At 37.5% G+C, this 16,280-nt stretch overlaps 1 protein-coding gene across 15 annotated transcripts in view; it reads left to right on the top strand.

Moving 5' to 3' along the window:
• Positions 1 to 16,280, top strand: part of NPAS3 (neuronal PAS domain protein 3) — an 845,929-nt gene that overhangs the window by 249,506 nt on the left and 580,143 nt on the right. For 10 of the 15 annotated variants that reach the window (XM_082737861.1, XM_082737859.1, XM_082737860.1 and 7 more), the window contains one exon: positions 11,958 to 12,202. In XM_082737861.1, coding sequence (XP_082593987.1) covers positions 11,958 to 12,202 — 245 coding nt within the window. Of the gene's footprint in view, positions 1 to 11,957; positions 12,203 to 12,313; positions 12,365 to 16,280 lie in introns of all 15 variants that reach the window. The other 5 variants (XM_082737849.1, XM_082737862.1, XM_082737857.1 and 2 more) reach the window with 1 other exon arrangement.

Below are 16,280 nucleotides of genomic sequence, written 5' to 3'. Positions count from 1 at the left end.
TCCCGCTGCAGCCCTCACTGGCTCCAGCCAAGTGACTTTCCCTCTCTGTGCTTTGGTCTTCTTATCTATGAGATCGAGACAATAATGCTTCTGGGGTGACCAGCTGTCCTGGTTTGCCCATGATTGTCCTGCTTTAGCACCTGAAGTGCAAGATCTGGGGAAAGCCATTCCCTGAGACAAGAAATCTCCTAGTGTGAGAGGCATCAGGCTCGCTCAGTCAGTGAAGTGTCGCTCTTAATTTCAGCTCAGGTCATGATCTCAGGGTCCTGGGATGGAACCCCATATGGCATCAGCCTCTGTGCTTCTGTCCTTCTCCCTCCCTCTCAGGGTCTTTTCCCCCTCCTCCGACCTTGCACTTGAGCTCTCAAATAAATCTTTTTAAAAAATCTAGTTTTGGGGTGAAGGATGTGGCAAGTTTGAGGAGAAGTACAAAACCCATGCAGGGGCCCCCAAAAGAGGGGCTCAAAGCAAACCTGTTTTTCCGGCATCCATCGTGTCCAGAGATTGTCTTCCGTGGTAGCTGTAACCTTTTCCCCCTTTATGGCTGATACTGGCAACCATGAATTAAATGAGATGATATTTAAAACCTTTGGAGTGTGGCCAAAATAGAGAAAGCATTCAAATGTGTCTGCTTTTATTATTACACTAAGGTTCACGCTGTTCTTCAGGGATACTGAATAATCTCAAAGCAGAGACATCATGCGAACTTTCCTGCTACCGATATTCTGGAAATAGTACCGCGGCTCCTTGGAGTGGTAGCAATTCCAGCAATTGCCCTTCGCGTGGTCAGTAAAATGTCCTGCAGTCACAGGGTGCCCATCATTCCCTCTCATTCTGCCTTTCAGCAGAGATGCTCTGACCCTTTCAAATATTTAGCAGCAGACTTTCCTCTCAATGTGTGCTCACGACTCCTGTTACTGTTAATGGAAGTTACACATGTGTGCTCACCAGGATGAGAAAGCCTTCATCCCATGTCGGGCAAAGACCCGTGATCCTGAATCTCTTTCTAAACTTCAGACCTGAAGAGAACAGGGCAGGGAATTGCTGCTTTCTCACTATATTAGCTTCTTCAATTTCCTTTTAATTGGAGGCTGCAATCCAGATTCTTGTAACTTCAGGAGGACGAACAATACAAATTAAGATCTGGATGCTTTCCAGGAAGGGCTCGGCTCAAAGAACACTTTTTTTTTTCCTTCTTTTAACACAGTTGTGGCTATTCACAAATCGCATGCAGTTGCCTAATGAGTCCATATTTGCTTCTGAGGTTTCACATTTGCAAACTACACTGCTGAGAAAGTAAGTGAAGTGTTCACCCACCTCGGGTGTGAGCTGACTGATTGAATGTACAGGACAGATAAATACTAGAATAGTCAAAATCCTAAACCGGTAGTGTGGAGCCTTCGCGTACAATATCTTACCCTTGTTCAGGACATTCATTTCTCCCTAAGAATTCTTTTTAATGTCTAAGACTTCAATTTATGTTTAAGAACTAGTAAACTATAGCAGTTTGACAGCCATTCACACTTAATTCTGTGCATTAAACCAACAGCATTCTTTTCCACAAACATCCATTGTTAGGACAATGCTCTCAGACAGAATTTATGAGAAATGGAATTATGTTACCAAGGAGATAGCATTTACTATAATGAAGAGTAGATCCTAGAAAATGGCCCCTTTTACAGCAGCTCAGAGCAGAGCCACAAAAGCAATTGATTGGTCTTGGCATTTAGTCTTATATCAGCTGTGTCATCCATAGCTTCAGGAGTGAGAACACTAATCTAAAGTGACATTTCTGTTCTGGCGGGCTTTTCTGCCCTGATGAAAGCAATTACTTCATTCCTAAATGATAATTTGCAGGAGTTTCAACCACTTTAATTGATAATTTTTTTTTTTTTTTTTTTGTTCTGAGTTCAATTGTGAAGTGATTAGCTGATTTGGTAAATAGAAATTTAAGGTGTGAAATATACAAGTTGCTCCAAGGTAAAGTGCTCTTTATTGGGTGGAGAGAAATTACTTGATAAAGCCACAGTTTTTCCATTATTATGGAACTGCCAGTTGTACAGCTTAAAGTTCTGGGGGGAACATGAAGAACAAAACACTTTGATTCATGAGGTTTTTGGCAGACACCAAAGCATACAATGAATAGTTTGGTCTTGCTGTGGTTCATTCAGGGATTATTTGAATCAAGGTGAACATTGGTTGAAAAGGATTGTGCAGACCTCTCAGCGTTCTTTATTACTATTCTAATGACTCATTCTGGAATTAAATCCTCTTATTTAAAGTGTTAAGAATAAAAACGCTCATTGGCTAAAACCAATTAATTTAATTATTAAGTTCAAACATACACAAGGCATTTTCTGAAGATGAGGGAAGGCACTCAGCTGAATGGCTCTAATTACTCTTTTGATCTATTTTCCTACAAGTCAAAAATGGGTCATGATTATTCAATCAGAGTCCATCTTAGTTAAAAATTTTAAGGATGCATCTTCATTTTGATACTTTATCAAATGTTCACAATTGCAGATGTTTTGGACACCTTTTTTTTTTTTAAGCCATTGATTTCATGATATTTTCTCACATGGGGAAAAATAATGGTTATTTCACATGTTAAATGAGAAAAATAAAGCAAGAATGAAGGTCAAACTGATTTAGCACATCAAACAGTCTTTGTCAGCCGAGCTTAATATATCCTGAGTTTGTGGAACAAATGAAATTTTGCTGCTATGTTACACTTTGCTTCCAAACAACCATTACAACTGGTTTTATATATTGTGTGAGCATCAGACCATCAAACAGTGCATCTTTTTACTGACGTGTTGCTGCCGTGATGATCTACAGCAGCAATCTGCCATTTATATAAGGGCAAAATGTGCATCTATATTTAGTTGTGAAATTGGCCTATTATACTCTTGATGTTTACAGAGGCTAACATAAATTAATGATGACAGCTATGAGCAGTGCATTAGTTAAGCAGCAGAGTTCTTACCTTGAACTTGAAGGTTCCAGTTTTAACTTCTAGCACGTACTCTACTCTTTCCTTCACACATTAAAGGAGGGTTTCAGAAATTATTACCTTTTCTTGGAGAGCACTAAAAGACTCCAATTTGTGAGCTATGTAGTGTATAATCCTACTAGATCATAGCTGTTTATGCATTTCTCAATTATATTGCCTCGTGAGAAAGCCGATATTTACAGTCACGAGGCAAAAATACTCTTGAAAGATTTTTTTTTCTTTGCAGTAGGTTGATTTGATTGACTTTGAACTCTATGTGATGCCAATGTGTATTGGGCCATTTTATTGAAAGTAACGAAAGAAGGGCAAGCAGTGCTTATAGAATCTTTACTTTTTCCCTGGGAATCCTCCTCATTCTGCTCATGTCAGGGCAGGAGTTAGGTACTGGAGTAACTATAGATTTCACCGTTAACTATGACCAGAGATCTGACAAGTATGCAGGTGTTCAAAGGTTCATGAGTTAAAATGCTGAAACCTTTGATGAATTTTTGATGGCTGCATTTTTAATACAGGTCGACCTTCTTCCTTTGAGGCTGTATGCCAGATTAATTGATAAATAGAAGTCTGTAGTGCTGGGTTCTCCTAAGCAAAACAAGTAGGAAAATCCATAAAAACCTGCCTTTCTGCCTCCTCAGAAGTACTTTAAAAAGGCAAAATTTAAAGCGGTTCTGACTCTACCTTTTCTTTCTCCTCAAGTTAGAGGACCCAAATCTGCTGTGATCTTTTACAGAGATGGGTTATTGTATTCTAAAAGTTTGCATGAAGGTGTTCAAACTGAGGCTGAGAGAGAGGATGTTCATATAGACATAGTGTGAGTCTACTGATGTCCTTATCAAGAACTAGTCCACACAATTATAAGTTATATGAGAAGAGTTGGTAAACGTCTGACTATGAAGAAGTTATAGGAGGAGAAGAAACATTGAAGTTGACTTACTTTTGTTGTTCCTCTGTGACAATTATGTTGCTTTTTGTTATCCTCTTTAGATCTCCAGCTATATTGTTTCCATAATCATCATAACTATTTCTGCTAAGTAGGAGATCAAAATAATGAATTTTGCAAAGCTAAATTTGATAAGCCACAAAGGGTAACTTACCTCTTTTAATTTAATGAGTCATCAAGTGCGAAGTTATCTGTTTTTTGCCACCATGGACAAGTGGCCCAATAAATAATTGACATCTTTATCCAGTTCCGTGGCAGCTTCAGAGAGATCACAAATACTGAGTCAATTTCATAATATTGGCTTTGTGATAGTGGCAGTGCCTGTTCTTTAACTTTTTACTTTTTTTTTCCCACCCTGTTGTTTTCTTTTGCTTGTTTCTGTCTCCAGTAGAATTTCATTGTTTGGCCTTGCCCCCCACCCTACCTTCACCAAAGCTAAAGCAGCAAACGCTGCCTACGCCCATTTCCCAGGCAGTGTGGGTGAGCTCTCCATGGTCCTGGATTTGGGGTTTTGTCTGACATCAAGGAGAATTTCTATTTTTGTGAGGTTTGAAAGATCACCTTTCTGCCAGGAGTACTCATGATTTGGCCAAATAATTTTCATTGCAATTATGAAGCTTTTCTTTACAGAAGTTTTCACAATTCTCCTGAGTAATTCATTCCCTTAACAAGTGTTTGGATGTATATATATATATATATATATATATACACACACACACATACATACACACACACACATACACACATACATATACACAGTTGCTTGCCTTGTAATTGGATGAATTTTTTTCTACTTTAGTGGAGTAAAAAATGGTCACTTATTACTCCTAGTAAGAAAATCATTGATTTACGAATTTTGAATCATTTGTTAATGAAATATGTTTTATTTGAAAACTCATTAAATAAATCTTTAGTATACAACAGACTCTAGGCATAAGAAAGACTCTAATGAAAAATCAGTATCTTTGCAGTAAGGTTTATTTTGCTTTAAGTATGCAATGTGATCTGACAGAAACAATGACTAGAAATCATACTGGTGAGAACAGTGTGTATTTCTTAAATGAGTATTGTGGACTTCAAACCATAGAACAATCAGTGTGAAACTAGTTTAGGTTTTCATTTAATATATGTTATATAGCATTATGGTATGTCAGGAATCATTTAAATATTTTATAAAAATAAACTCATTTAATTTCAACAAGAATCTTTTTTTAAAAGGTTTTATTTATTTATTTGACAGAGAGATAGTGAGAGCAGGAACACAAGCAGGGGGAGCAAGAGAGGAAGGAGTGGCTTCCTTTTGAGCAGGAGCCTGATGTGGGGCTTTATCCCAGGACCCTGGGATCATAACCTGAGCTGAAGGCAGATGTTTAATGATTGAGACACTCAGACGCCCAACAACCTTTTGTGTTATTTGTGTGTGTGTGTGTGTTATGCTAGTCACCATACAATACACCATTAATTTTTGCTGTAGTGTTCCAAGATTCATTGTTTACATATAACACCCAGTGCCCCATGCAATCTGTGCCCTCCTTAATACCCATCACCAGGCTCACCCATCCTTCCACCCCTTCCCTCTAAAACCCTCAGTTTGTTCCTTGGAGTTCACAGTCTGTCATGATTCATCTACCCCTCTGATTTCCCCCCATTCACTATTCCTTTCCTTCTCATGTCCTTCATGTTATTCCTTATGTTCCACAAGTAAGTGAAACCATATGATAATTGACTTTCTCTGCTTGACTTATTTCACTTAGCATAATCTCCCCCAGCCCCATCCATGTTGATGCAAAAGCTGGGTATTCATCCTTTCTGATGGTTGAGTAATATTTCATTGTGTATATGGACCACATCTTTATCCATTCATTGGTTGAAGGGCATCTTGGCTCTTTCCACAGTTTGGCTATTGTTGTCATTGCTTCTATGAACATTGGGGCACATATGGCCCTTCTTTTCACTACATCTGTATCTTTGGGGTAAATACCTAATAGTGCAATTGCCAGGTCATAGGGTAGGTCTATTTTTAATTTTTTGAAGAATCTATACTGTTTTCCAAGGGGCTATACCAAGTTGAATTCCAACCAACAGTATAAGAGGGCTCTCCTTTCTCCACATCCTCTCCAATATTTGTTTTTTTCTGTCTCAACAAGAACCTTTTGATAGAGTATTATCATCCCATTTCACAGATGAAAGAAACTGAGGCAGAAAATTAAATAAATTGCTCAAGTCTATATAATCAGTTAAGTTCTAGAACCAGGATTCAGATACAGATGTGTCTCCACAACCCATAGCATTTAACCTCTACCCTCTGCTAATGTGAAAGACATGTGAGAGAGACATCAAAGAGAACTTAAGTGATAATCATGATTTGAGAGAACAGGAAAGGATTTTAATAAATAGGCAGTCTGAAGGTTGTCACTAAGTTAAAGTTGGGTCTTTGATTTTATTCCCCTTGGCTAGACATCTACATATCACTACATGGGAAATTAAATTTACCAAAATAAAGGTCATAATTAGCAATGGAGAAGGGAGTTTGAGAGTATGAATGAAGGAAGCATATTATAGTTGCTGTACCTAGACTCAGGGGGGGAAAAGATGGTATAAAAAAAGATTAGTCAAATAAAATTTCCAAGAATTATGGAGAAAAGGGTGGTAATCAGATATGGCATTTTAGGATTCAGACTATTGGGCTTTTTCCTCCCAAAGAATTTTTATAATTATTATAATCATAGTTATTACTTAGATACTGTTTACCATATGACAGGCATTTTTCACTTTACATGTCTTAGCTCAATTACTCACAAGTACTGTGAAGTAGGAACTATAATCATGTCCATTTTCCAGATGAGGAAATTGAGGCTGAAAGAGGTTGAGAGACCTAGAGATGGTTGCCAAGATAGTATCATGGTGTGAATACCCACAGTCTGGCTCCACAGCCCACACTACTAACCCCTGAAGCTTCCAAGAAGTTTAAGAATGGATTGACTATATCTTCAATATTCCTAAATGTTTTTAACTTCTTAAAATTTTTCTTTGTTGTAAAATTCTAAAGTGAAGTCTACCACATTTAGAGTTTACAAACTATCTTAATTTTTAAAATCTAGAATTGTTTTAGAAGTTTCATATTTACCATATACTACATGGAAATTATTATATGAGTCATTGTATTGCTCCCAGGAGAGTTGTTTGCCATCTTCCTGTTGTAAGATGATAAAATTGAGGATGAAATTTGTTATGCCTGTGGCATGCCTACGAATGACCAGCGTGGGTCTTATAATTCCTTCATCAGGACTCTTTCCACAAAACATATAACTTGCCAAGGAAGTTAAAATATATGACAGGATTAAAAGAATTACATTCAGGGACACCTGTGTGGCTCAGTTTGTTAAGTGTCTGCCCAGGTCATGATCCCAGGGTCCTGAAATCGAGTCCCTCATTGTACTATTGCTCAGTAGGGAGCCTGCTTCGCTCTCTGCCTGCTGCTACCCCTGCTTGTGTTCTCTCTTTCTAACAAATAAATGAATAAAAATCTTAAAAGAAAAAAAGTTGAAATCATTTCAATTAATTAAAAAATTACTTTCAATAAGCATTGTCCCCTAAATCTTCATTACTAGTAATAGTTTTGATTATTTATTATCTATGCTTAAAGCTATAACTTCAGAAACATGTAAAAATTTGTTGCCAGGCGTTAAGCAGAGACATACATTAATGTTATTTTAACCAGGGATGGTTGTTAAGGAGAGTTAATTATGGTGACATTAATGATGCAGTGTCGGGGAACCAACTTTTTAAGTTTTATGAGAGGAAATTCTAGATATTAGATCATTACCCTTTTGGTTGTGAAGAAGCCGTTTGGAGATTCTGAAAATCATTTACTATCTTCCCCAAAATATTACATAATTTTACATATGACTTCTAGATTTATTTCTAAATAGATAAATTGAAAATACATGTGTGTGTGTCTTTTGAGATTGTTGACTTTGTTGTTTTGTTGGTGGTGGTAACTACTAATGAGGATGAAAATACTGTCATCAGACATTTGAAATTTTGATCTGCCAAGGAGTAAGGAAGAGTCTCTTTTTTTGTAGTTATCCAAAGACTAAGTGGAAGAACATCAGAGCAGTGGAGAGTTTGGACTCCAGGAGTAACTTATTGTTGACCTGAGGGTTAATCACTTTTTATGTGGCAAAGAGCAGCACCATAACATTTTTTTAAAATACTTTTATTTATTTTAGAGAGAAAGAGTGCGTGTGTGCAAATGAGGGAAGGCATAGACGGAGAAACTCAAGCAGACTCCGTGAGGAGCAGGAGTGGGTCCCAGGGTTCCCTCCCAAAAGTCTGATGAGATCATGATCTGAGCCAAAACCAAGGGCCAGACACTTAACCAGCTGAGCCACCCAAGCACCCCAGCACTTATTATTTTATTCATGTACAACCATTCCATTCTTTCTTTGGTATTCTCCAAATATAGTGATAATTTTTGGTTTAGGACAGAATGGACAAATATACCATTTATTTTAAGTTTTAATGTAGTTCTTAATTCAATTTGAGTATTAATTACAAGTGGGCTCTACTCCGCAAAAACAGGTATAAGCTTAATCCACAATCTGTGGCATTGTCTTAAGGTCTTTAGCTTAATCTCTTCTATCAGTCTCTCTATAACCTTTATAACCTTTGACTGTATTTTATTGCTATTGTCCTCAAAGCCAATTACTACTTATTTTAGACACAGTACTGTTATTCTGAAAGTCTTCTGAGCTGTGGTGTCTGTATAATGTTGTGATGGGGGAGTCATGGAAACTGTCGTTAATAAGATAGTGGGCAAGACAATTACTCCAGTCGGGTAACACACAGTTTTAGAGTATTTAAAAAAAAAAAAAAATTGGGGGTGGAGAGGAGTGAAGCAACAAGAAGGTGGGTCAGGAACACATGAAGTAAGTGCTGCCCAGTGGTTTGCTGGTTTGTTGGTTTGTTTATTTATTTTTAAAGTTTATTTGAGAAAGGGAACAGAAAGTGGGGTGAGAGGCAGAGAGAGAAGCAGACTCCCTACTGAGCAGGGAGCCCAATATGGGGATTGATCCCAGGACTCCAAGATCATAGCTGGAACCGAAAACAGACACTTAATCCACTGAGTCACCCAGGCGCCCCATACTTGGGGGTATTCTAGATAAATCAAGTGTCAGAGTTAGGTTAGCCAAGAGTTTGGTTAGGCAAGGTGTGCAGAGGAATTAGTGTCCATGTTATTGCCTTCCTGGAGTGGAAATAGGAAGCCATTTCTCCTCTACCTAGCCTTTGGAGCCCATTGAATTGCTCTGTGTGATCTTGGGCTTTGCTTACCTCCTTCCCTATAGATTTAGTTTTATTTTTTTTTCCCCCTTAAAGTATTGATAAGCCTATGCATTAATATAAATTTCAGAATAATGGCCTAATATTCTACTTGCTTCATTTAAACAGAGAAATTCCTACTATGAATGTTGGTAATATTAATTAGATGGCAAATGAACCCATTTGAGATTCTTTGGGCTACGTGTATCAAGGGAAGGTTACATGTAATATCCATGTAAAACTACCTGCAAAATTGGCGCCCCAAATTCTTACTTGACTGTAAAATTCATCCCTGCTCATTTATTGACCAAATGACATGTTTGATTAGCTTGTATTATTTTTAAAACTTTAGTTAAAATAAAATTAAAACATAACATAAACTTGGAAATGCCATATGAAAATTCAGATTTTGTTCTCTAGAAAGAGCAACACTGGAAATCTGGCAACAGCAGGTATGCTTTCCTCTAGAACAGCAGTCAGCTGGAACTGTGCATGCTGTCCCTTTGCCTGTCCTTCAGGTCCCCACAGTGGCCATCAGGCCTCTTCACTCATTGACATTCCCTGCCTTAACCTGGGGAGCCCTTGAGTTTATAACCTCTTCTCTAGAGCTCCATCATAGTCACTTAGTGAACAGCAACAACAACAAAAATTGTACATTTAGCCTACCTTTTGCAGTACTGTTTGATTACAGGAACACAAAGAGAGCAAAGCACTGAACTTGAACCACTGCACTCTACAAGGGGTAGAGAAAACATGTCAAAGACCATAGTTCTTTCAGCACAGCTGATCTAAATGGTGTTAGATAGATTGCCTTTACTATATAAAGGGAGGGTAACATCTTTTATCCTAAGATGTTAACCTTAGATCCTGGTTTTACTCAAACTTGTCAGATTTTAAGGCATCTTTCACTTTTATTTTATTTCAACAAGTCAGGATTGACTATTTATAAAATTGCAAGAAGGTCAGCCAGGATTTGGGGAAATTAATGGCATTACCATGCTTTCTCCATGTAAATCAGTGATGTTTCTGCCTGAGGTTAACACTTGAGACATCAATGACACGAGAGAGGTGCACATGAGAGAGCAGGAGAGATGGAAAGAGCTCGAGAGTACAAGCGGGGGGCAGGGGGGTAGGTGCAGGCAGAGGGAGAAGCAGACTCCTTGGTGAGCAGGGAGCCTGATGTAGGAATCAGTCCAGGATCCTGGGTCATGACCTGAGCCGAAGGGAGACACTTAACTGACTGAGCCACCCAGGTGTCTCTAGAATATTTTATTAATAGAGTGAAACTGGTGGGATATTGGCTTTGCAAGCATTTGACCGGAGTGTGATGACATTACTTAAATTATGTGGATACTCAATAAGATATTCTAAGTATCTGCAATAAATACAATGTTTCTACCATGAAAAACACCAGATATGCTATAATGTAATATGAAGTGTTATTGTTCATATTATACTAACTGAAATTGGAATCATATTGCTGAACTCATTTTGATCTATTGCTCTGGTCTTCCTTCCTTGCTTGTTTCTCTCTTTCTTGTTATTTTGTAATGGGAAACCAGAAAGCTAGATTCAAAGATTTTAAAATGCCTTCAGAGTTCCTTGCAATGATACTTAGAAATAGATACTTACAAATGATTTTAATAGCAACTTGATATTGTAAATATTGGCCAATTACTTATCATCAGGGTCTGATTTGGGTTTTATTTCTTGTCAGACATAAAACAGAACAATTCAGAATAGGTGGAATTCTGTCAGATACTCAAACAGAACTTCAGGTGAGCCAGATTCTGCCCTCAGCAATGTGAACAAACTTCAAACAGAAATGCACATGAATAGTTAAAGGAAAATGCTGGATCCCACCTGTTGCATCTTCTGTGAAGTAATATGTCTATAACGTTGATAAATTTTAATAACCCACACAAGGCTTTATCTTTTGACATTAAATTTATATTATCTTAAAGTTTGACTTTTCTGGGCAATGTATTTTATTCTCAAGTATCTTAGGGAATCTGTCCATCTACTAATGTATATTCATTAGTAAAGAACTAAAGTTTTCTCTTATCAGCCAATTACCAGTGCATTTATAAAGCTGCACTGAAATCTTCATTTTCAGTGGGATGTTTTCTTTATCTGACTAAAGGTCATGATCCTTATTGAGGACTGGAAGGACATGAACACAATTCACAGAATCAACAACTAAAATGTGATGTTTACCCTTTGTTCCCCAAGATTATGATTGAAATACATTTTTAAAAATGGGTGCTTCTGATGGCTTAAGATCCCATAGTGATAACGGCTAAAAGAACAAAATCAGTATCCTGAGACTAGGTATATGAATACTAGCCTCATCTTTCCAGTTGCTTATAGCTGGTAACATCAAACTTCATCTGTAACTCTTAGGTCTTAGAAGCACAGAATATGTCTCAATGCATGACCAAATAGAGGGAAAAAAACTAATTTTATTCATTGCACGTAAGTCTGTGGTATGTAAGTTCAGAGGTAGAATTTGTGGTTTTAGGGGACATGATCTAGAATTTATTTTACTGTGGTCCTAGAGTTTGGAATAAAGATTTTGGCAGATTTTTGCAGGGGAAAGAAAGGACATAAAAAGAAAACAGTTCCTATCTGATGTCAGAAGAACATATTCTAAAGAACACGTTTTCACTGCTTTGATTGCAGTTTACAAGCATTGAGAAAGGAGAAATCCCGAGATGCCGCTCGGTCCCGCCGGGGAAAAGAAAATTTTGAGTTCTATGAATTGGCCAAGTTGTTGCCTCTTCCTGCAGCCATCACTAGCCAGCTGGACAAGGCATCCATCATTCGACTTACAATTAGCTATCTGAAAATGAGGGACTTTGCTAACCAAGGGGACCCTCCATGGAACTTGCGAATGGAAGGCCCTCCACCTAACACATCAGTCAAAGGTAAGCTTTAAGCCCCTGTTTATTCTGGAATATGGTGGTCTGTAGGTGTCTCTAAGATGAAATGTTTACCATCGTCCTTTCTTCTTTTCCTGCATATCAAATCCTTTAAAGGGATACAAATGTGGAAATCTGAACTCTGCATGAGAAAGACACCATGTGAAGGTGAAATAAACCTCTTCTATTTCTTTTTTATTTTCCAAAAGTCTGTCAGCCTAAAATATTCTATCACTTTATGTAAGGTTTCAGAGAAATGAGAATGAGATGACTTACATTAAAGTGCTTCTTGGGTTTAATTTGTGTTATGCTAATACATGCAAATTATTGTTGATGGGTGGACTATGAGAATATTTGTTAGAGGGTGGAACTAATATTTCCTGTATGTAGTAACCAAGGAGAGGAAGAGAGCAGACTCCAATTGTAGTGGGTATTTTGAATAATGATTTTATTGGCTGATAAATAATTCATGTATTAATGTTTCAAGTCTCTATACATATTGCCTAAAAAGTGCTTAAATATAAACATTTATTTGTCCTCCAAATCCTTGGTGCAGTCATTGTTAAAACTCATTAGTTAAAGGCTTTTAGGCCTTCTTCACTCTGATACATAAGAGAGGTATTTTCTTTTGTTAGTGAAACTTCTAATAATTTATAGCATGTTTAGTATATGACTATGCATGCACGTGTTTATTGATGTGTATGTGGCATTGACCATTGATTTTCCTACCTTTAAGGGTGTGTTATTCAGGGCATTAGACTTAAGGGACCTGCTCATTTCTTGTGCATCTAGACCCTTGGTGGGCACAAAGCTGGACATTTGGCAAAATTGTAGGCAACTCTGGGGAAAGGATTTAGATGCTTTAGTTAAGTGGTTACACCTTGACAACAACCATTGAAGTCCTGTACTCCTGGCTGTTGGAGAAAGGGGTTCGGGTGGGGAGCTGTAAAACTCTTAGAGGATTCAAATTAAAATGAAGGATCAAAAGCAGTGACTATTTACAATTGAGGGCTAAGGGGTATAATCACATATATATGCATGTGTGAATCTGTTCATATCTCTACATGGGTACTTACAAACTTTGTTCTTTAGGCTTAGGAGAGAAAGAAAATTAGAATTTAAATTGTGACACGTTGTTTTCCTCTAGAACAGGGCAAACATTTTCTGTAATGGGCTATCTCAGAACTGTTGTAGGCTTTGAGAGTCTCTCAACACTGCTGTTGTAGCATGAAATCAACCATGAACAGTATGTAAAAACAGGGTGTGGCTGTGTTCCCATAAAACCATACTTAACACAGGCAGCTGCCGCCAGACTTGGCCCACAAGCCATAGTTCACAGATTCTTGCTCTAGAGCAGAATGACACTGAGAGGTTGACAAGAACATACAACAGAGTTAGCCCTTCAGGGCAGGATGTTGGTATAAGGTAGCAAAGTATGAATTAGTTGAGGTACACTGATGCTGTCCTTTTACAATCCTTCTGCCATTAAAGATACAGATGTCAAGTTGGTAATGTATGTTCCAGATGATAAAGTTGTAGCAGATTTTCCCAAGCTAAAGGTGTGAGTATCATCTTAGTAAGTGTGTTGTGTTTGTAAGAGTTTATTCAGTAGACTGTCATCATGTTTATTTCAAACCATACAAGATGTAGGAGTAACAGGTCAGAAGTCACAGAAGGTGCAAAGTAGATCCTTGGATCTCACTTGGAAATGCATCGATTGAGGGACTGGGTTTGGCTTACCCTGTTTAATACAGTTACGCTTTATTTCCGTTTTTTTTTTTTTTTATTTAAAGGAGTTGGCAGTTGATAAATAGTGGCGTTTACCAAAGTCGAAAAATGGTTCCATGGTCTGTCTATTCTTCTGTGAGGTGACAACCCTACTAACTTTCAGAATCCTGACCTCTAAGACATGTAAATTTCTAGCTCATGTAGAACCATGCCCTCATTTACAGATGAGGGAAATGATCTAGAAACCATTTAAAGCCAAGTATTAGATTTAAAATGAAAATCCATTGTCTTGCCTTTCTGCCTGGTGCTCGATCACATCGTATTGTTTCTAGAAATGATACTTGATTTGCATCCCCTTCACCGAACATTCCAGGTCAGGATTCTCACAGCTTCTGGCTAGGACTGATAAATCATTTTTCTTTGTGGACTTCAATCAATTAGGCTCTGTAAGTATTGATGCTAAAGATGGATACAAAAGATAAAATATGGTCTCTGCTGGCATGGACATTTCCGTCTAATGGAAGGACATGGTGATATCAGTGAGAAATGGGAAGGTTGAGATGGGTATTTAGGAGGCTGGAAGGAGATACCAGATTTGATTCTTTTGCAAATTCCAAGCAGATGATAGCAGAGCATCCCATTTGATTCATGTGTCCTCCCACTGCTATAAACAGATGATGGTGAAGGTGTAAGCACAGTGACTCTCTCCCGTTGACCATGGCTCTCCATAAAGTTGCTAGGAATGCAGCGGGCACTTTCTGTAAGCCGTTTCTGCTGTACAATCTATGTATATTTTATTGCTGTCCTCCCATTCTTTAATGCAAACCTGTTACTCATTCTGATCAAACATTCATGAAACAACATCAAAAGAAATTCATTTTAATTTATTAAGGTCTTCAGTGTTGTGCCCTTGAAGAAGTTCATGTGGATAAACAAGCTTATATAAATAGCCTGCAGCATCATATGAAATGTAGTTCATAATCCAACAATAAAACGATAGACATTATACTTGGTGCTTCTCCAAGCAGTCTCTTGAATAAACCTAAAGGCATTTGGAAATTTATATGAAAAGTACTTACATGATGTAGGCAATGTTTTTTTTTTTTTTTTAATGTGATGAATTGTTCGTGTTAATAATTAAATTTCAAAGCTTGAATTTAAATTTGTCCCACACAACTATATAGAAACTTAATCATTTTAATTTACTGCTTCAGAAAGGTCCTTCATTCTGCCCTGGATTCATCACATCTTTTCTTAAAAGTCTATAAAGGTTGATGAGTTTGTTTTGTGATGCCCATTGTGTATAGATTATTACAAGTTATGCTTGCAGAAAGAACACTCAGGTGACAGTGTGTAATGTGTCCTGAGTCAATTACTTCATGGAAATGATATGTTAAGCAATTGGAAAGTAACAGATAGTTTTTTCCATTATTTTAGAAATATCTGTATTGTTATAATACAGATCAAATCTACAATGAACATTATGCATTATTCAAGAAATGACCAGGCATTCTCAGCAGTGTTTCAGCTAAATAACTGATGATTGTAACCTTTAAAGAAATCTCATTGTGGTGACTGTTGGTAAATCACTTCTCCATTCATAGTAATCTCTATTTAGAGGCTATCTAGAAACCATTATATCTTTTATTAATCTTAAAAGCAATAGCTGCTGATTTGACATTTGCTAAAACTAGATAAATTTTCTGTCTTTTTAATATCACAGACTTCAGTCAATTTTTGGTGTATATCTGCTACAACTCTATTAATCCAGGAATATTTACCACTGTAAGCACAAGTTTTATTTCAATTTAAACATCGCAGCTTTTAAACAACAAATTGTGTATGTGTGTGACAGGCAACAATGCTACGATGTGTAAAATATAAGACATTTTTAGCCTTTCGAAGGAATCCGTTGAAAAATATTGCAAGATAACTGATTAAAATTGACTGAACACATTAGGGAAGAACTTTAATATTTTCATAGAATTTTCCTTTTACTATGTAAGGTACATATTGTGAAGGAAGTGGTAGATATTTCTTTTCTATTGTTTTTTAATGAGAGCTATAATTTTTTTTAAAGATTTTATTTTTTTGTTTGAAAGATACCACAAGCAGGCAGAGGGGCAGGCAGAGGGAGAGGGAGAAGCAGGCTCTCCCCTGAGCGGAGAGCCCGATATGGGGCTTGATCCCAGAACCCTGGGATCATGACCTGAGCCAAAGGCAGACGCTTAACCAGCTGAGCCACCCCGGTGCCCCGGAAGTGGTAGATATTTCTGAGGGGAGAGACCTGCAGGGCTTTATTTAAGGAATGCATGATCTGTCTGTAGCCAAAGACCAGGCTGGTACTTGAGCAATC

Source organism: Mustela nivalis (assembly GCF_964662115.1).
Source record: "Mustela nivalis genome assembly, chromosome: 6".
NCBI lineage: Eukaryota > Metazoa > Chordata > Mammalia > Carnivora > Mustelidae > Mustela > Mustela nivalis.
The sequence above is the reverse complement of the archived record's forward strand: the minus strand, read 5'-3'. Positions and strand labels throughout refer to the sequence as shown.